Source organism: Carassius auratus, chromosome 3 (genome assembly GCF_003368295.1).
Source record: "Carassius auratus strain Wakin chromosome 3, ASM336829v1, whole genome shotgun sequence".
NCBI lineage: Eukaryota > Metazoa > Chordata > Actinopteri > Cypriniformes > Cyprinidae > Carassius > Carassius auratus.
In genome coordinates, this window is record NC_039245.1 from 23,068,313 (window position 1) to 23,090,144 (window position 21,832).

General features: G+C 38.4%; 1 protein-coding gene across 1 annotated transcript; it reads right to left on the bottom strand.

Moving 5' to 3' along the window:
* Positions 1–9,839: 9,839 nt before the first annotated feature.
* LOC113051483 (meteorin-like protein) lies at positions 9,840–20,550 on the bottom strand. Its single transcript, XM_026215261.1, has 4 exons — positions 20,184–20,550; positions 17,305–17,693; positions 12,838–12,897; positions 9,840–10,699 (listed from the first exon to the last, which is right to left on the bottom strand). Exons 1-4 carry the CDS (start codon positions 20,279–20,281, stop codon positions 10,386–10,388), a joined length of 861 nt encoding a protein of 286 aa, XP_026071046.1. The 5' UTR covers positions 20,282–20,550; the 3' UTR covers positions 9,840–10,385.
* Positions 20,551–21,832: the final 1,282 nt, after the last annotated feature.

Here is a 21,832-nt window from a genome sequence, read left to right on the forward strand (position 1 = left end):
TGTGTGTGTGACACTTGTATGACCCCGTCTGCCCTTATTTTAATGACTGAATTTATCCCGGGTTAGTTCAGGACCACTCACATCCTCTATGAAGTGGTCCGGGTCAGGGTGGGCCACTCTGGTTGCCAGGGACTCCGTTAAAGCTGCGTTAACACCACAGATGCTCTTTACTCTGAACAAACAACCAGCTTTGCAGACAGACTTAGACGCTGATATTTAAGTGTGGAAAAGATGCCTACTTCTGAATGAATGGAGGCATAGTTTCTCTACAAATGCTAATGTCTGCACGCTCATCAGATTTAGGATCTGGGAGAATCTCAAGTCGAAACTGACACCAATGCACTTGATTAAAGGAACGGTTCAATCAAGATGACAGCTGTGATGTCACTTACTCACCCTCATGCTGTCCCAAACTGGAATTTTCCTTTCAATAATAGTGGTTTTGTTGAATGGCAAACTTCAACAAAAAATCAAAAAAAAAAAAAAAAAAAAAAAAAAATTCTCAAAGCTTTGTGATTTATTCTAAATGTAAAACATGCCAGAATAATTAAGGTAATCAGACATTCTAGTGTAACTGGAACATTCGCTGACAATATAACTATGTCCAGGCTTTATTGCCTTCACTGACATAAATGTCATAGTTATGTTATGTTGTATCTGTCTCTGGTGTGGTTCTTAATATGACACTGAATGAAAACGAAATCTGTTTCTTACAATCCATCTCATTCTGAAAATGTAGGAGCACCAGACAATGCAGTATTTCATTGTGCCAAGATAATGAATTCATGACATCATGAGAAAGTACTTACCCCAGTGACATGTTCTCCTGTTGCCATGAGGCCACTGAAATGGCACTGCCAGCTTTAGCAAACGGCGACTGGTGGGGGAGGGGGAAGAGTAAACAGAACTGCCTTTGGTAGTGTGTTTGTCTAACATCTTCCTCTTCTCTCATCTAGACACAGCCTCTTTTGGGGGTGCTGAGAGGGCCGTTCTCAAGGGCCCTATACCCTGTCTGGTTGCTTACAGATCCCACGTATATGACTCCATTCACTCATGTGAGGTGACAGACACTCAACACACAGGACGACAGGGTGCAAATCAATGGCAGAAGAGGAAGGTTGTAAATCCAGTGTGACGTGATTATCAGTTTGATTTCACATACTCATAAACAAATTTGTCAACTGAGTTCAAATCAGAAATTGCCCCAATAAAAACAGCACTGGCAGAGTTCATGGAACACATGGCAGAAGTGAACTGATAAGTGTACGGGTGATTTATTATGCTGTATAAGTTTCAAAGCTGCTTTAAAGACCCCATGCAGTTACAATTATGAGATGTGTGGCTTTTTGCCTGCAGCCATTAGCCTCAGCTCATCTGTATGCTATAGTGTACTGTTAACCACTGACATAAACAGTTATAACAAACAGTTAGCAAGCAGATATACATGTTTACAGTTAAATGTGCAGTATTTCTGTAACTGCTTGTCATACACAATGCACATTTTCTAGAAAACGAACATCCCTTACCACTAAACTGTAAAGTACCTCTCATGATTAGCATGTAGCAAATAGTGGTTTGCCAATGTGTCTTTAGATTTTCTGCACTCTGTCCTTTCCTAAATGTGGAAGTAGCTGGAATTTATTCATTTTAAAAGTGTATTCAGTGCTTTCATTCATAAATAGCTACAAGCTAAGATCTATCTTAAAAAGTGTGAAGCCAAAACTTCCTGTTTCAATGGGGAATACGTCGACACAGTAAAGAAATCCGCACACATTAAACTATTTCACCTTCATTTTTAGAAATAATACACTTTAAAAGAATATTCTTAATTGTAAACTGCATGTAATACTTTCAGACACGTACGTGGATATTAATTACAATTAAATGAAAATTCATTATTTACTTATTGAACTTTAACTTTAGATTGCTTTAATTGCTTAGTACAGGGTTCCTACAGGTTTCCTCAAGTAAAATTCAAGTCTTTTTAAGACCTTTTTAAGACCATTTATATAAAAAACCTATACCTATTTCACATCCCCACCAGAAAAGAAAAACAAAATCATTGAACTTGTTTTCATTTATTTTTCAAATGTGGAATCGGTAAAAGATAAGCCAAGAAGGTGTGAAAAATAAAAACATTTCAGTAGGCCACAAAACAGTTTGCCGAACAATGTTAAGTTTTTTTTAACATTAGCTAGCTACTTATTCCATGCTGGGAATATGGGGAACTGAGAGACCCCTGAACAATAAACATTGAAAATGAGAACTCAACAACACATTAAATTAAGAAACAGAGTCAACTCCTTAGCTCTTCACTCAGGACAGCAATCTCTTTATCAAGGACAGCCAGTTCTGTCAACTTCTCCTTTATCGTGACCGCAAGTAAATATTTAGCGATGTCGGAGTCAGGGAACATGCATTTGAAAAGCTCTGTGATACCCTCATTTCCATTGTAGGACTGGTGTTTACCGATTGTATTAAGAGTCTACAACACCTTGGCTTTTATTGTTGGCGAGGACCCAAAAGCTGTGTGCAGATCCAGAAATAACGAACTTGAGTGCGCAAAAGACGCGATATGTGAACGGCCCTTAACACTAGTTGGTTGAAACACGCAAGCGATGGAAGGAGTTTGTTTTTGTCCATTGCTTGGACAAAATTGCATTGTGCTTGGATGACTTGGCATTAGGCTCTAATGCCTTCATTCCCCTTTGTACCTAGCTGAATCCTTTTTTTGCATAAGGTGCAAAAATCCTCAAAATCATTGCTGTCCAATGACGAAAATAGTTTTTATCCAGCCACGCTACATTAAATTTAGATTTCCCCATAACCTCAGAATGAAATTGGTAACGTTAGCTAGCTAACGTAAAAACAAACTTTAAAAATATAACGGCGTCAGTCAACCTTTTCCTGTGGAATGCTGAGATTTTTTTTTTTTTTTCGTGCTTCTCCTTTGCTTGTTGCAGTCTATGGTTGTGGTGCTGTAGCACATGATCTCCATTTACTGAATGCATCACATGTTCGCAGTATTTTGTACTGTGACCCGTGGCTGCGTTGCATTCTGAATTATTGATTCCGTCACTCTTTATTTATGCTACGTCATTTAATCAAAATAATCGTGGTTGACAAATGAAACTTTTGAGGAAAATAACAATACATAGAAGTTACATACAGCACAACTTTTAAGACCCAGGCATCAAAATTCAAGACTTTTTAAAGTCTTTTTAAGGTATTATTTCCAAATTAACAAATTCAATGCTTTTAAGGCTTTTTAAGACCCCGCAGGAACCCTGTAGTAGGACTTAAGTACACCTTTATATGTAATTTCATAATTGCTTCTATTGTCTGTTGTTGAAACATGGTTAAAGTGAACTGCCGAATGTACTGGCAAACATTTATAGTAAACTCAATTGCATTTATAGTAAACTAAAATATAATTTCATGTAATTTCTATTGAAACTTCTTTGTCCTGCATTTATATTTGCATTTGTGCTAATGAGGTTGCCATTTAATACAAAGAGATATTAACTATGCAATATCAAAAAACACATCAAAATAAGTGTACTTCTATAAAACATCACAAAATAATACTGAATCATGAATTTAAGATGTACTTTAATTTAAAAGTTTTAATTTCACATTATAAAGAGCACTTGAGTGTGTTAAGAAGCAGTCATGAAAGAGGACTCTCTTCAGGTACACGTAAGTGTCTGTTATTCATTCATATGTTATCTGCAAGTACGGTTTTAAAAATCAAGATTTGAAGTACACTATAAGTGCATACTTCATACATAAGTGCAGTTATTATTCACAAGGAAAACAGAAGTGAGGGCTCCTAGACTATTTGAAGGGCAGTCTAGTGTGTGCATAGTGGAATTTCTTCACATAATTCCCCAGACTTTGATGCACTTGGAAATCATAAAACATAGTCTTCAGTGCTCAGTTCCATGCCGGGGTTTGGCCTTTCACAATCAATTTCTATTTCATGTATTCAATCAAATTGTCACAAGCTATTTAGTTTGTGCGCATACATCACACAATAGAATTTCTGTGAAAAAATTGCGCAGAATAAAACAGCAAAAGGTCATTTACAAAGAGGTTGTGACAGAGACAAGAATTGGTTTTCCCTCTCAAAGTCTTATGTGATTTACAGCGAGGGCTCTCAGATTTCTCCTCTCTGATTAGTATGGAACATTTTATCATACTGTACTGTCATTATAATCCAAGCCTTCTATTAGGAAAACATATTTTTACCACATTGTCATTTTTATTAGATAAAGGGCTTTAATGCATTTTCCAGAACCTCTTCTGGAGGTTCATCCTCTCGTTGGAAAATGCTTTTGTACATTATATTTGTTTAAACTTGTAGTATATGTATGCAATAGACCTTTAGGCCTCATTCATGGAGCACACAAGCAGAACAAATTTGTATAGAAATGGTGTGTAAATCCATTGTGATGTAAATTGTTGCATTTATTCACTGAAACAATTAATTCCCCTTATGTTTCATGAATGAGGCTCTACAATCTGAATGGAAAACTAGTGTACTGCTTACTGCATACTGAGCAGTGTACACTGAATATGGGCTGCTTTTTTCAAAAAACAGATGCATATTTAATTTTTTAATTCTAAACATAAAAATTCTCATGACACATTGTGTTCAGCAAGTGACTAAATATATAACAAAAAAAAAAAAGTGTAATTTTTTTTTTTTTACAAAAGTTTTGGCATTTCATCTAACACTATGTTTCATACCCTATACTCTTGTGAAAAAAGGAGACTTTAACATACTTTAAAAAAATGTACTTGGTATGGAAATAGGAATAGACTAAATAGTATGGCATTATGCTATTGTAACATTCCAAAAATGCTATTATAAGTAATTTATTGACAACTCTTCCCACTTTTTCTGTATAAAGTCATTTTTCCGTTGCTTTATGCTCAAAAATACTCAATATATATTCCGAGGTGCTATGAGGACATTTGCTTTCAAGTTGATAATCAAGATGTATGTTGTTCTTGCCTGTGTGGGGAGGTCTGGCTGGTGGGTGTCCTCTGGGCCGAGGCGTAGTGTTTGTACTGGAGGAAGCGCCACGTGCAGACACCACAGAGCTCCTATTGATTCGCCCTCATCAGGGCCTGGCTTCTGCGGGGGGTGCGCGTGTGTGAAGTCAACACATTCCCAGCATTCCTCCACTTCCCCTGCAGAAGAGATGTCACTGGCCCACAGAGCACCAATCACTCGCTTTGTTCGCTTGCCCATCTCCTCTCCCTCGGGACCCCCGGCTCCTTCTCTGGCCCTCTTGCTGCCAAGACGCTGTGCTATTTGCTGTTACTGCAAATATCTTGACCACTCTATGTTTATATGGTCCACCCCAAAGATGTCCTCAATGAATAGTTTCCAGTATTCTCATAATGCATATGGTTGGATGTACATTTTAACATTATTTGGACCAGAACCATTAATTGTGATTATAGTATAGGGGCCAGGAAACTGTCCGTTGTCAGCAGAAACCTCAACCTTAGAGTGAACCGGGTGAACAATACGGGCACAATTTGATTAGAAACAATTTGACATGGCAAAATATACAGCTTTGCTCATTGCCTCCTGATTTGTTCAGATTAGAAGCTATATTTATCTTCTTTGGTGTCGATTGTTCAGCTGCAAAACATTTTAATGTATTCATAAAGCAAAACATTGGTTGTAAAACTAAAGGCTTCTGCTTGACCTTGAAATCATCAGTTTAAGCCAAGGGATCAAGGTTTAGGCTGGTTAGCTTTTCATTAGCCTACATTATAACAGAATATGTATTTTTACCAATACATTTTTTTGGAGGGCTTTTGAAATGCAATCCTTCTGAAACATCTTCAGAATACATTATCTTTATTTATATACTGCATTTACATATATCTACATATTATGTATGCTTCTATTAAGGCAGATTGTCACCATCTGTGGGCGGAGCTTCCATACTCCTACATAAGAGCATGGAGAAATCTGGAACTGCCTGTTTGAAGAGACTGTTCATGATTTATGGGGATTATATAAAAAGGAGTGGGTGGATTTTCACCATTATAGGCTGATTGTTTATACACTGTGAAAACACATTTGTGTTCAAACACCTTATAGAAGTGAATTTTGCATATTAGGTCCCCTTTAAGATATTTTTGATGAAATCGAGAGCTTTCTGACCCTCCATAGCAAGCAACATAATGAAAGTGACGTGACATTCAGCCAAGTATGGTGACCCATACTCAGAATTTGTGCTCTGCATTTAACCCATCCAAAGTGCACACACACAGAGCAGTGAACACACACACACACTGTGAACACACACACACACACACACACACTGTGAACACACACCCAGAGCAACGGGCAGCCATTTATGCTGCGGCGCCTGGGGAGCAGTTGGGGGTTCGATGCCTTGCTCAAGGGCACCTAAGTCGTGGTATTGAAGGTGGAGAGAGAGCTGTTCATGCACTACCCCCACCCACAATTCCTGCCGGTCCGGGACTCGAACACAATTCCTGCCGGCCCGGGACTCGGACTCGAACTCTCGGATTTCATCAAAATATATGAATTTGTGTTCCGAAAATGAACTAATGTCTTACGTGTTTGGAATGACGGTGACTAATTATAACAGAATTTAAATTTTTGGCTGTAATATCCCTTTAAATTCAGAATCAAACAGTAAAATGATTCCAGATACGTTCTAATCAAAATTGTTCTTATTTTCGATTAAAATGAACAATACTGACGTCAATAAGAGCAGCAGACAAAATGCTAATTCATTCTCTGACAGTAGGTGGCGCTTTTATACAGCAGTTGCCGTGGTTACCCCTGTAAACAAAGCAGCACTGCACATATGAACCTTACTTTATTAGGTGTTATAAGGACATAACATGAGAAATTATCAACAAAAGCTTTCTGAAGTTAGTTTCATTTCCCCTTTCCAATGTCGACTAGCAGTAGTAGTTTCGATAAATAGACTAGTCTCGCACATACCTACTTTTATATTCATTAACTGTTTGAACTGTCAAAGTTGTGGTGTAATGGACTTTAAATGAAGGTACTGAAAACTCTCAAGTTTCACAAAAAAATACATTAGTGTGTGTTTCGGAGATAAAAATTTTTATGTATTTGACGAAAGACATGTTTAACCAATGTTTCACCTTATTTCATTTACCAAAAATCTGGAAGACATTGGTTGTACAGTCCAACCAGTTGGCAAAGGTTTCTGCTTGGTCTTAAAATCATCGTTTATGCCATCATTAATGTAACCCATATGAATCAAGTGAGTTAATCCAAAGGTTCCTGACTTGCCTGCTAGGAAATGACGAGAGAATTAGAAATTAAAAGAAATTAGAAATTAAAAAGTTATTTTGGAAGGGCATTCTGAAAGACAGAGCAACTTTATCGGTGTAACTGGGTCATAGGTCAATTTCCTCAGTTTGTATATAAGTCTACATCAACAACTAAACAGTAGCAATCAGGGTCAGCGTCTAGTTCCTGAGGGAATATCTTATCCATAAACCCCAAACATACTTCACAGTGCGGTCGGGATGCACTTGGACAGAACGTCGCCAGCGAGGCACTCAAAGCGCCGGTGCAAATGGACAACCACGCTTCTTTTCTCTTCTGTTCCCTTTCACCCCGTAGGAGCTCGGAGCGAGGGTTTGCTGCACCGCAACGTTGTCATGGGAACACTGTTTGCATTTCCCAGTGAGCGATTCCAGAGCTGCCGCCGTTGGACTGGAATTCAGTCTCTCCATTGAGTGCAGATCAGCCTGCAAAAGCGATTGTCTAGTTGTGGCCACTCACCGAGAGACATCATGGGTGTGTTTCTGTCAAAAGTAAAGCAGAGCAAGATGGAGCAAAGCAAAACTCCCAACAACAACCCAATGATGACTTTTTTGAAACGACATACTCTCATTCTGTTTGGAGTTGTATGTTGAAATAGATGGCCTGAAAATGAGCGTCAAGCATCAGGACTGCTCAGATTCTTAGTCCACATGGCCCGCTTCTCCATTTTGTGTGGCATCACAGGGCTCTATTGAAGCCGTCTAATTCTCTCAGAACGGCCCGGCTCACACAAAGAGCCCTTTCACTCTGACCTTGACTGAGCGCCTCCCTGGGCACCGCAGCAACCCGTGGAGAGGAATCCGCTCCAGTCTGCTTCCAGTGAATGATAACTCTCCTGTATGGCTGGAAAACCAGAAGTAATGCAGTTCATATGGAGCTGGACCAATAGACCAACCACCAACACCAGCGTGAAAGCCTGGTATTTCTCGGAAGGAGTCCAGACGGAAGTGAAGCCGTGCACAATGCTCAATGGATAAAGCTCGTTATGCATCATGTTCTTGATTTAATAAGAACGGGAGTAGAGGAGGTTGGTTGGTTAATCACAAACATGAGGTATGACAGAGGTATTATGTAAGAGAAGGAAGTATTTATGAAATGTTTAAAAATATTGATTCACAGTTGTTCACATACATCTCATGGAATCTGCAAAATGTCAATAAACAAAATATGGACCGTAACTGTGATGCTTTTTTGTAATATTTGCAATTTAATAAAAAAAAAATTGTAAATTTATAACACTTTGATGTAAGTTTTGGAAAGCCAAGGAAACACTTGAGGATTTTGTTGTTGTTGGGGTAAACAGGAACATGAAAATAATCTGTTGTAGTTTTCGTTCACCACTATGAATGTTTACCCAACTATAAGTCCGTAAGCAGGATGATTGGTATAAATTGTTCTTATTTTGTCTTCTGGGAAACTTGCAAATATCTTATGTAACAGCTGAAGGCCAGTACAAAACCAAAATCCTGTTTTCACCCCCACACTTAAGGCAATGTGTTTACTTTGCGCATTAAGTAAACATTAGCAGCTTTTGTTACAGCTGCATAAGAGTCCCTCAAATTTGTGCCAAAAGATGGATCTCAAAATAGTTATCAGTGGTCAGTATGCAGAAGATGCTGGAAAACCAAAGAATGTGCAGGACCTGCAGGAACTAACTGCTCATGGCAAACAAGAGAACAGCACTATTACATATTTACCATATACATTTTTGAATGGATGTATTAAATATTTTTGAAATACTTAATTCGTATAAAGTCAGATATTATTTTCCACTGGACTACATATAAACATCTGTTATTTTTCAAATTATTAATATCTTCTGCAAATAAAATACAATTATATATAAACTTATACCAGATATTGCAAAACTGTTTTTCTACCCTGAAGGTGTATGGAAAACACTTTGTTTCATAGAAAATTATTGGAGCATAATAGAACTCAAAACATTGCTAACCGGTTATTAACCAAGTTTCCTATCTGTAACACATAAAAAAGAATGTCGTAAAGATATTCAGAATAAATGTTTTTTTTTCGCTTTTGTGTTTCATTTCAAATAAAACAAGTCATACAAGTTTGAACCAACATAAGGACCAGTACATGATGACAAAATGTACATTTTTGTGTTTGCGTATTGGGCATGACTGATACTATAAATTGTATGGTTTGTACTAGTAGAGGAGAGGTGTGATTACATTTCTAAGTAATCTGATTCATAATTTTAACCTGATGGATAATAAAATAACTTTAAACACAATTACATTGTATTATAATTCAAGCAATATCTAGAGACTAGAATATCATTCAGACTTGGGGAGGAGCTCTCACATGTTAAAACCCCAGTAAACTGTGACTATATAAAAGTAATAAATAAAAGATTTACAAAATTTTTGGACACATTTCATCGATTACTTCAAAATGGATGGCAGAGAACTACACCGTGGTCTAATTTACATTAAAAAAAAAAACAGGCACATGATTTGATTCCAAAGAGAGAAAAAAAATACTTTTAATCCTTAGAAAGACATATTTGCAATTGAACAGCCTGAAGACAAAACACAGGCAGGAATTGCACTTCAAAATCTCTTAAAAAATAAACATTTTAAAGCAGGCCTTTTCATCAATATATTTCTATCATAGAAACAACTGCAAAACTGTACATCAAGCTTTTTACAAAGCATTTGGGACTTCCGTTTTAGAATGATCTTTTCACATTTTTACACATTCATCAGCCAGATCTGCTACATTTTGACCGCAAGAAAAAAAAATATCAGGAATATCAGTCTTAAGACATTTTGGGAGAAATCAGCATTGGCTTAGTAAATTAAAGTCCAACTTCACTTGTCTTTGCGGGATGTTTTAAGAGCACGAGTCAAATCTCTGGCAATGCTGGGACAGCAGGTTTCTGCATCAGTATTGCAGTCTATACAGATCTAAACTGCCTCTGTCTGCACACACAAACAAAGACAGACAGCTGCTCGCAGGGTCACAGCTCCTCCCGACCATGTGGTTTCCTGGAAATAATTCAGTCTGTGTCCAAATGACATGGGTTGGTCCGTTGCCGTTGTGCGTCCTGATACACCCTAAGGAAGTCCTTGTACCGTGGCGCGCAGCTGAGCCAGGCCTCTCCGAATCGCACAGTCCCAGTGAAGAGGAATTCACCCTCCCCTGGTTTAACTCCGCACTGGCTGGGCATCTTCACAAAGCCTGTCCAGCGTTTGGCCCGGCCGCCTCCTGAAACAAACACTTGTGTCTTCTGTCTGTAAAGGGCACTCAGGGACACAGTGACAGAGGTCTGGTCGTCGGTCTCTGCCACACCAAGAATACTGCCTCGCGCCACTGAAGAGGGAAAAATAAAAATACAACTTTGTAAGAAAAACACAGTCATTTTTATCCATAATGACAGCATTATGGTATGTACCTGGCAAACAATCCTCCAAGAATGTATATGGGATTCCCATTTCAATGCATAGCAAATTGGGCCACCAATCTTAAAAGATTTTACTGGAATTTTCTCTTGACATAATTTCTTAAAAAAACACTTTATTTTGAGGACCAATTCTCACTATTAAAGGCTTAGTTCCCCCAAAATGAAAATTAGCCAATAAATAACTCACCAGATATCATCCTAGGTGTACATGACTTACTTCTTTCAGATGAATCCAACCAGAGTTGTATTAAAAACTTTCTTTGCTCTTTCATGCAGTTGAACGGGTGCTGCAGTGCATCAGTCCAAAACAAGTGAAATAAAAATCGCCCATCCTTAATAAAAAGTGTCCTCCTGTAGCGAATCGATGCATTTTTGTAAGAAAAATAACCATATTTAAAATGTAATGATCAATTTAAGCTTGCGCTTACACGGAAGCGGTTTCGGGGGAAGGATATATGAGTTCAGCTTTGCGCATGCACCGCTCAGAAGTGACGAACGCGGAAGCACAGCGGAGAGATCAAACTAAAACAATGGTCACTAATTAGAAGTACAAAACTAGGATTTGTAAAGAAGAATGTCGGAGGATTTCAACATAAGCCAAGAGGAGACTGGTTTTCCTTTGCTGAAGTAAGAAGACTTTGCTTCCTTTGCTCCAGTAATCAAATGTTGGTTTTCATGAGACTCACCAGCACATGCGCAATTCTGACCTCAAACGTCATTCCCTAAGAACTGCTTCTGTTTACAACTAATGGTGCAAGCTACATTAAAGTGATTATTACGTTTTGAATATGGATATGTTTCTTATAAAAAGGCATCGATTCGCTACAGGAGGACTTTGTTCACTCCCCCGGAGCCATGGTTTTTTATGGAAGGGCCTTTTTATTTCACTTCTTCTGGACTGAAGTACTGCAACAATCGCTGAGTGCCATTAAACAGCTTGAAAGATCAAAAATAATTTTTCATATTACTCCGACTGGATTCATCTGAAAGAAGAAAGTCATATACACCTAGGCTGCCTTGATGGGGAGTAATTTATGGGCTGATTAAAATATTTGGGTGGACCAACCCTTAAACTTGTTGCTTATTAGCATGCATTTTACTCACATATTGGCTGTATATTAGTACTCATAAAGCAATATTAATGCCTTATTCTATTTTCTATTGTATTTAAAAACATTAAGTCCAGTAGGACCATGCGCCTAGGTATCTTAAGAATTTTTTTTCAGCATTTTAAAACTTTTTTCTAAAACAATGCAGGTAGAGCTTAGATAAATATTACAGAATTACAGAACAACTGTTTTTCAGTGACATACTGATACTGGAGTGCTAATACGATGATGAAATAAGATATTGATATTAATTATTTCTTATTAGAAATTATTATATTTTATTAATAAAGTGTGTAATTTAACTTTGATGTTAGCTTGAGAAAGCCTAGTCTGTAAAGTAGACAAAGATTGTTAGATTGATTATGAAGAGCCTTGGCTCATTTTAACATTTTGTCAATTTAATCTGATGCAAGAATTTGTTTATCCTTTAATAAAAAAAAAAAAAAATCCCAAAATCCTAGATCGGCCAATTTTTTTATTATTTATCCACTGCCCTACATCTCACATTTTTAAATACAAAAATGTGTTCTTTGTGAATGTTTATTCTCAAAATACTAAATGACAATAATAGGACTAAATAGCAGCTATATATTATTTCTCAAGCCAACATAATTGGCATTAAATGTTTATTTTCCACAATGTTTCCTCAACCTATTAACAAGGCTGTCAGTAAAAAAATGGAGTCGACATAAGGGTCAAATAATGCCCTATTAACAGGCTGATGTGTTTGCGGTCCATTTATCAGGCTATAATATTCCTTTACTACTACCTTTTAATCGGTAGGATCTTATTCTCATCATCTTATTCTATTTGAAGAGTCTTATTTGAGTGTTCCTGAAACTCAAACAGTTGCCTGGTGGGAAGGATGCTTTCTGACCAAACTATAATTGAAATTCAAGAGCTAATTTAATTTGATTTCTTTTTAAGATGTGACCTACCAAAGTCACTGGTGCAAGCGGCCAGGAGGACCTCCGCATCTGTACAGGGTTGGCAGGGTGCTGCGGAAAGATAACAGAACAACAAAATCAGACCAAACACAGCCAAAGCTAGATGGTAAAGCAACAGCAAGAACAATCCCATGTGCATAATGAAGCATGTTGATTTTCTTTCTAACCAAAAACAGCACACTGATGCATCTACACCCGCCTCGTGGACTTTCAAAGATATAATTCATTTCTGCGGCAGATGGTTATTTATGGAGCGTGCAGAAGCCAACTTTAGCACCACGGCTTGTCGGCTTCTAAACAAACAGAGATGTGGGGCACCCCACGAGAAAGGGCTTCTCTTTAAAAAAACAAACAAAAAAAACCATACGTAGTTGGTGCAGAGGAGGGAAACAACTCGACCCTTCCCCCTCTAGAAAAACACTGACAGACACTCACCGCGTCCACACACCCCAACACAAATGAGATCCAGCTGAGAAGAACTCCAAGGAACAGAGACTGCAAGGCCTAGTAGCTCTGGGTCCAAAACAGAAACAAAACATCCAGAGGAGCCGACGTTGCACAGCACTTCCACTTGTGCTAACATTGTCGAGTGAGTCGAACACTCTACTATTTTACAACCCATCGCGACATCTGACAAGAGACAAACACTCCTTTGCTTTAAAGTAGCTGTAGAGTCCTGTGACTGCTAGAAGGCAATCAGTGTAACCTAAACACTGGCAGCACCGTGTCAGCTTTGATCAGTGCGTTTCTCTATCCAAATAAATCAGGCCACAGTCTCGTGGCTCTGGGGTCATTACAGCCCCCACGTGCAGATATAATCCAGCACGTTTGTCTGGAGGGTCTCAACTCTTTCAGGTTTGCAGCAGGGCAGGGCTGGGCGAGTGATTGGGTGATTCAGGTGTCTGGGTGGAGGGGTTATTGGTATTTTACGGGTTTATGGGTTGTGGTCTGTGGGCAAAGGCAGGTGTGTCCCACAGCCAAAAGATTAGCTTTCTATTAGTGCAGGTGGACTAAGGGGCTTTAAAAAGTTTTCCGAAAGTTTAACAACTACATTTCTCCTAAAGTGAGTGGTGGCTGGACGTTCAAAACTCTGTGTTATGGGTGGAGAAAAAGAATTGTAATGTGGTTGCTAAAGTATTTTGGTTTTTAGCATATCGCACTAAAATAGAACAAAATTGTTTACAATTTAAAATAACCGCTATCTATTTGATTTTTTTTTAAATATAATTAATCCCTGTGATGCAAAGTTGTGATGAATTTTCAGCATCGTTATTCTTCAGTGTCACGTGATCCTTCAGGAATCATTCTAGTACACGGATTTGCTGTTCAAGAAACATTTCTTATTATTATCAATGTTGTGCTGCTAAGAATTTTTGCAGCAAAGGGTAACATATTTTTAGTTGCACTTTATTTTTGAATTTGCTTGTTACAGTGTAACGACACATAAATACTGAGTAATGTTAATTAACAGTATATGAATGTTATTAAATAATCTTCCATAAAACATACACTGTTATTACTTTAGTAAATACATGTAGGTTGTGTAACAAAGACACTGTAGAAGTGTTAGCAATTAGTTTTCCCTTTATATGAAAGTTAAAAGTTGGAAGTTCGAAAGATAAATAGATAGAAAGTACATACATTTTAAAAAAAAAGTCTATTTTGTAACATAATTAAATCTTAACTGTCACATTTGATCAATTAATGTGTCCTTGTTGAATATATATTAATTTATTTTAAAACATTAAAATATAAGTCATGTCATTGACCCACATAACAATAAATGCAATGGCCATCTACAGTGTAGGCTGATAGACTGATTAAATAATAGCAAGCTACCTTTACTTTCACTGCATATTGGGTGTTCCAATGGAAAGTTGGCAAAGCAACTGATCTGTATCAAAACCTTGATCGGTTGATCCTGACCCTTCACATATGAGCACTTTAGGTCATGTCTGTTAAGGAAACTGGGTGTGGAGAGCAGACCAGAGGTTGGCTGTGTTGTAACACAAGAAACATTGCACCACCAACAGGGCCAGAGGTCATCCAGGAATCAGCTACGTAACAGCTGGCAAACGCCTAAACTCCAAAGCGGGTGATCGTTCAGAACTCTAGAACTTTCACATTCTGAACGCTAAAGCCACACTTAAAGCACAGATGGGTTTTTTCCAAAAGCTTTGCAGAAGATCATATGCAAAAGTTGAAATGGAACCACAGTAATGGCCTGGCAGTGGAGTCAGCAGCCCTCGCTGCCCTGAATTAATGCAACGCTGCTGGGATCACAACCACTTCACACACTGGCAGGGCAACAGGGGGAAGATAGTGTCCCTGCTACATCTGGTCCCTCTGCATTCCATGCTAATGGAGAAAAGATTCATATGCCACTTTCCCTGCGTCCCAACCACTTCAGAGAGGCGGAACGAAAAGTAATGAAGGAAAAAGTGAGGGAGGGGAACCCAGAGAGACAGGGGAAAAGAGGAAGAGGAAGGGAGTAGGGAAAAAAGATGGAGATAGTATGTCCTCCCAACAGCTGGTCTAAGACACATTCCACAGTGATGGAAAGCATCTCAATTCCAGCACAGCAGGTCAACATTCATGAGCTGAATGCGAAAAAACCCCACAAGCTCGGAAAAATGAAAACAGGTCACCTTACAGATGTGCCTGCTTAGATCACTGAAATCACAAACAGCAAACACATACATTGACATCACAGGTCACATTAAAGCCACACAGTCCCAAAACAGGGAGTTTCTCTACTTTACACTGTATCCATGCCTGCAAAATACAGCTGTTTCTCACAGCCAGATTTACATGGCAGTTATTAATTCATACCCCCCTGAGGGGGGAAGCACACTGAACAATAATTTTGCTTTGTTTTGGAGAGGAAAAACAGACTTGTTATATGATGGATCTACACTGCTTCAGGCCATTCATTTCTTCGGTTTTGGCAGGTGCACTGCTTGAAATTTAATTTCTGAAAATAAGCTGAATGTTTAACATGCTTTGCCGGCGTAAATTGAAACGAGGGGCTTGTGACGTCCTATTGTGAGACGTCCTGAAAAACACAGTCGGAAAACGAGGTTCAAATCAGTATCATTTTCCAGAGCAAATATGAGCACAGATCAAACATCTCAGCATCACAGAGGGGAGGACGTTTCCTGAGGTAAAGATATCATCTGTTGGTGGGCATGAAAACATTGGCTTCGCATCGCATACTTTTTAAAATAAACATACCCTCTATATTGCGTGCATTAAAGGGATAGTTGACCCAAAAATGTAGATTACCCCATAATTGACTAAAAAAATCTGTCTCACACAGAACCAGGGGGTGAATAAAGAAGCCTCCTGAAGTGAATCAATGTGTTTTTGGAAGAAAAAAATATCCCTATTTAAAACTTCATAAACCGTGATCTCTTGCTTCCGCTAACTGTCATAGCATAAGGTCCGGTGAGAATATGCTAGCCTCGTGAGAACCAACGTTTGTTAACAGAAGCAAAGGAAGCAAAGTTTCCTTACTTTAGCAAAGGCAAACAAGTCTCCCTTTGGCTTATATTGAAATCATCCAACATTTTCTTTACAACACTACAACTTTACAACTTTATTTTGTACTTCCAATTTGTGACCAATGTTTTGCTCTCTCCCCTTTGTTTCTGCATTCGTCACTTCCCACCGGAACGTACGATACATCCTACATCATCCACTGGAATGAATGCGCATTTTTATTATGGATGGATGCACTTTATTGGATTTCTTTTGGGCTATTGACAAAAACACCCACTCACTGCCATTTTAAATTTTGGAAAAGACAGGATATTTTTTTAATTACTCCAATTGGATTCCTCTGAATGAAGAAAGTCATATAATCTATGATGGTTGGAGGGGGAGTAAATTATGGAGTCATTTTCATTTTTAAGCAAGGATGTATTAAATAAATCAAAAGTGACCATAAAGACTTCTTTAATGTTAAAAAGATGTCTATTTGAAATAATTATCAAATAAACCCTGAAAAAAAATCATGGCTTTCAGTGTTGATAATAAAAGAACTGTTTCTTGAGCAGAAAAACAGCATATTAAAATGATTTCTGAAGGATCATGTGAAACTGAAGATCGAATTACATTTGAACATATAATAGAAACTTATTTTAAATTGTAATCTTTCATATCATTAAAATAATATTTCACAATATTACAGTTTTACTGTATTTTTTATCAAATAAATGCAGCCTTGATGAGTGTAAGAGACTTCTTTAAAAAGACTGTCCCTTAAAGAATCCATTGGACTTTTAGTCTGACAGCTTTGAGACAATTTTCTGTTCTACATATTTCCAAATACTACTCTACTCCTTAAATTGGACAAAAAAAAAAAAAAACGTGTTCACTTCTATTTCAGGAAATACATCACATGAAATAAAACTCTGCTTGTCAAGCAAGTCTTTAAAGATCAAGAGAACCTCATACCAGATAATGACTGTGGATCTGCTCCTGGTCTGTGGTTGACCAGCTCGTACTGGAAGGCTGTGATTTTTCGGCTGATGTCTCTTTGAGGCACTGCCTCGATGAAGAGCGCCCCGTCCTGAATACTGAAACAGTGCACTCTCCCCTCTGCCTGATCTTCCTCACGGAGGAGCAGTCGCAGTTTGCCTAGCCGGTCCAGGTAGATGTGGGTCCCGCTGGACTCCTTAGAGGGTTTGATGCAGATGGACAGAAGAGATGCCGCTGGGGACAGTGTGTTTGGACGCAGGTTGACGATGATGGCCCCTGTGGGGTAAAGCCACTCCAGGAACCCCTGGGCACAGCGGAGATACACCTGTTCCACATCCCGAGTGTGTCCCTCATGTGTCAGTCCACTACAAGAAAGGAGAAAGAAGATATAAGCTCTGTTCCAGAACACCTACAGTTTTTTTGTTGATGGCTGTTGCCAACAATATAGAGAGCAGGGTGCCAGTGGCCGATATAAAGTCTATAAATATGATACCAAACCACTTAATACAGTAAACACAGTGAATATTAATTAAATATGACAGTTCAACATTGTCAATAAAAATCCCAATTCTGACACAAATGATATTTAAGCCATGGCAATATATATAATTCAACCACTAAGGCAGATCATCTCAAAATGGTTGAAAATATGGGCCACTTCAATCTATCACTGGAAAACTTCACATTTTAATCAGATTAGTCTACTTTTTAATCAGCAGACTTCAGTACCGGATGGAATACAGTTATAATCCATATTTCTCTTGACTTTGTCTTCCATCCCGGAGGAGTTTTGTTCACTAAGTGCAATCATTCTGGGTGAATTCAGCCAAGACAAACAATTTCAAAAGGCAGCATAATTTTGCTGGCTACTGTCTGGAAGCAATCGTATGATGCCTTAAAATACTAGAAGGGAAATAGTAGGCTGTCCAACAGGCTTTGGAATGGAGCAATCATCAAACACTGTGATATATTACCAAATTCTGACATCCAGTTATAGCTGGTTAACTTTTACAAATAACCACTTAACAGGCCTTTAGATTAAACAAAGCAAGCCAACCTGTTTTGAAGCAAATGACGGGTAATCCCCCAAATAATGATGGTTGGACCTTCAATCAGCTTTAGTTTAGTGGTCTTTTACGTGCAACACAGCAAAGGAAACTTCAAACATTAGGGTGATTGTTCTGAAATGTCTGCGCCAAGGCCGAGTCCAAAGCTGAAGCTCATATGAAAGAAAAGCTTTTCTCAGCGCAGGAAGAATGAAGTTAATGTCTTTTCACACAAGGTGTTAAGACCCACGCGCAAGGCTTGCTGCATGACCAGTCACGTGCAAGCATGCGCACACACATACACATTAACCGTCTCTCATTTTTCTTCTCTCCTTTCCAACGTTTTTGGCAAGATCCAGCACTGGCATCCTGCCGTGGGTAGGATTTTTGAAACGCAAGTCAATGGTTCCTTGGACACACAGGCCTCTCTGCAGACAAGTGCAGAGACAGTAGCCGAACCCGGAGCATGCAAGTGCAAATGCAGGTCACGCAGTGAACCTCCCCTTGCTTTCAACTCCTCGAAAAGACGAAGAGCTGCATGTCCGGGCAGCAGTCCTGCCGCTGTCCACCGGCCACACAAAAGACTCTCTCCGCTACTTTTAGGAATCATCTTTGGTTCCCTGCCTTGAGTCTACTGTCAGTTGGGCAGAAAATGAACCATCTGCTTATGAAGCCTCCAGCGGTTCTTCAATCAGAGATGAATTTAGGCCTGCTTCAAGACCCCAGATTAAACTCTCACCAAAATGAAAGGTGAAAACCAAAACTCATGCGGACCCTGGGGTGACACATGTGCGGAGCAGACTCGCAAGCTGCCGTGTTCTCGTTTATAAAGGCTCCTCTTTAATTAAGAGCATTTGAAATTCAGCTCTGCCGTAATGAGAGGCTGAACTCAGACCTGGCAAATCAACACCAGATTACGAAGGAAGGGAGCTATTGTTGAGGAATAATAACAGACGTTGTTATGAGATGATGTTATGTGGCAGGGAAATCTGTAGCATGAACTAATCTCCTCATCAGTTAAAGATTTATGACTAACCCAAACGATCAAAAAGTCTTGCACATCTAGCTGCAAATTGAGCTTGAAGGATTTAAAAGCCACCTTGATACCATATTATTATTGAAAACTAAAAGCACAGTATAAGCCTATGTGCAATAGCTTATTCAACTAAAATGCCTGTAAACAAATACTAAAATAAATTGCCTATTACACATCAGGGTTTAACATGGGTTTGGTTAAACCAGTGAGCATAAATGAAATCACTGCACAGATAGTTTCTTATTCCAGGTTATGCCAGTGAGTATTAACATAGAGCAAAGCAGTAATCACAACACAGTAAATCTGAGTAAGAAAATAAAAACATAAATACGTACATACTATCATTAAAACAGAGAATATAATAAATAAAATGTTAATTCATCGAGACAGGTGCTACAACCACTCATTACAATCACTAATAGGCCACTAAAAACCCACTAATAGCAAATACTACTTTACTCAACACAACTAATATTAATATTAACCAATGTAACTAATCCTTCTGCTCATATTAACCCTAAAAATAATAAATGTACTAATAATGTTAAAAATTATTCCTTGTTGCTATTATACTTATTTTAGTATAAAAACGTTTGTGTTCATTTACAACATTATCTCACCAATATTAATTAATCTACAGATTTAATCTTAGACTCTAAATACTTAAATCTGTAAATATAATTCACTAAATTACATTTTTATTGTACACCGCCAAACTAGTAATAAGGAATCACTTGAATAATCTAAATCTAGATGTTTGAAGCGTGTCTCACCTGCCCCTCCAGCTGCACTGGTCGCTTGAGTACTGGGAGCGCGCAATCCGACACAGAAGCACAACCGACAGCAAATGCGCCAAGAACGGCGAGAGCATGTTTGTCCCGCCGCTGTCTACTTCTCCCCCAGCGCGATACTATGTAGCTCTGCTTTGCAGGTATGGAATAAAAAAAGTCCGTCGGTATTTTCTTCACTACATCGTGTTTTAGTATTGTTTAACTTGTTTTCTTTTTTTTAGCGTGTAATTTACTCAACAAGCGCAACTAATGCCGAAAGTCCGAGAAGCGCGTTCGCTCGCTCGCTCACTCCATGGCAGCAGCACTGAACAGCAGCGCTCTACTCGAGTGAAGACGGCGGTGACGAGCGGAGCAAACAGCGGCTCACTTAAACTTTGAAGAGCGCGCATGCGCAAACCGCAGCAGCGCGTTCCTCCAGAGTTCAATGAACGCCTCAACTCAGATTCCTCTGCGCGTCACCGCCAGCTGACTGACACAAGACGCATGCGTAAAAAAGCCCAAAACACCGAAATTAAATGATTAAATTGGCTTATTTGTTCATTGAGACGATTTGTAAAGTTATGGCACATTCATCACAATAATTAATATCGATGGTTGGCTTGTTCTGACACATAATTCATTCATTCATTCATCAAGGCAAACATTCAGTGGGGTCCAAAAATGTGAAAAACTACTAGTATTTGCATACTACACATGCTTGCTAAATGCGTCTAATTTAACGCATACATTTTCATAAAATTTTCATTTCACATATTCATTTTCATTAAAAACTACATGCTATAATGAGCAAAAAAATAGGAGTTAATTAATTAATATATTAATACATTGTGCATACGTTGTTGGAAGTATGTATAAATCAATGGAATTTGGAAAATTATTACAGTAAGAAGAAGTGTAATATTTTAATATTTAGCCCTATGATGAAAAGCAGCCTGCTAAGATAATTGTGTGTAATTACATATTTAAACAACCCTCTTACCGTCAGTAAGGCGTGTCATTACCAGTTGTGCTATAAACATGAATGATGAAAAGCCTGTGGTTTTATGAGGAGGTGCATTTCATTTCTAAACCAGCATGCAGTTTTCACCTTACCCTGTGGCTCATGATGATACAGTACATTGATGTGTGAAGACACAAAACTATCGGTCTGTGGTGAAAACTGTACAGTATTTATATCGTTTTTTTTTTTTTATCTCTGATTCACTGTTAGAACTCTCCTTAGCGAAAAAAAAAAAAAAAAAAAACATGTTTACAGCCTGGTTCAAAAAAAGATTTTTGGTCTATATAGTTTATTTTGTCCTTCACACTTTAAGGGGGTGATTTTTTTTTCTAACTCATCCATGTAAATTATATTAAGTCTTAAAGTTCTGCATAATTAAGGATGCAGCCACTTGAGTGACAGGTGGATTTCCACTGCTGTCTTCAGCCACCAGCTCCCGCCTTTTTAGCCCGTTTTCAATTATCAATTTTCAATTAATTAGTGACGTGTTGTCAAGATGGCGATGACCGGCTCCGCCTACTTTTGGCTTAAAAAATGATCTTCGGAAACCTATGGGTGGCGTCACGGACGCTACGTCCATGTTTTTATACAGTCGATGGTCTTTACACATCAATGTATTGTTACAAGCCGC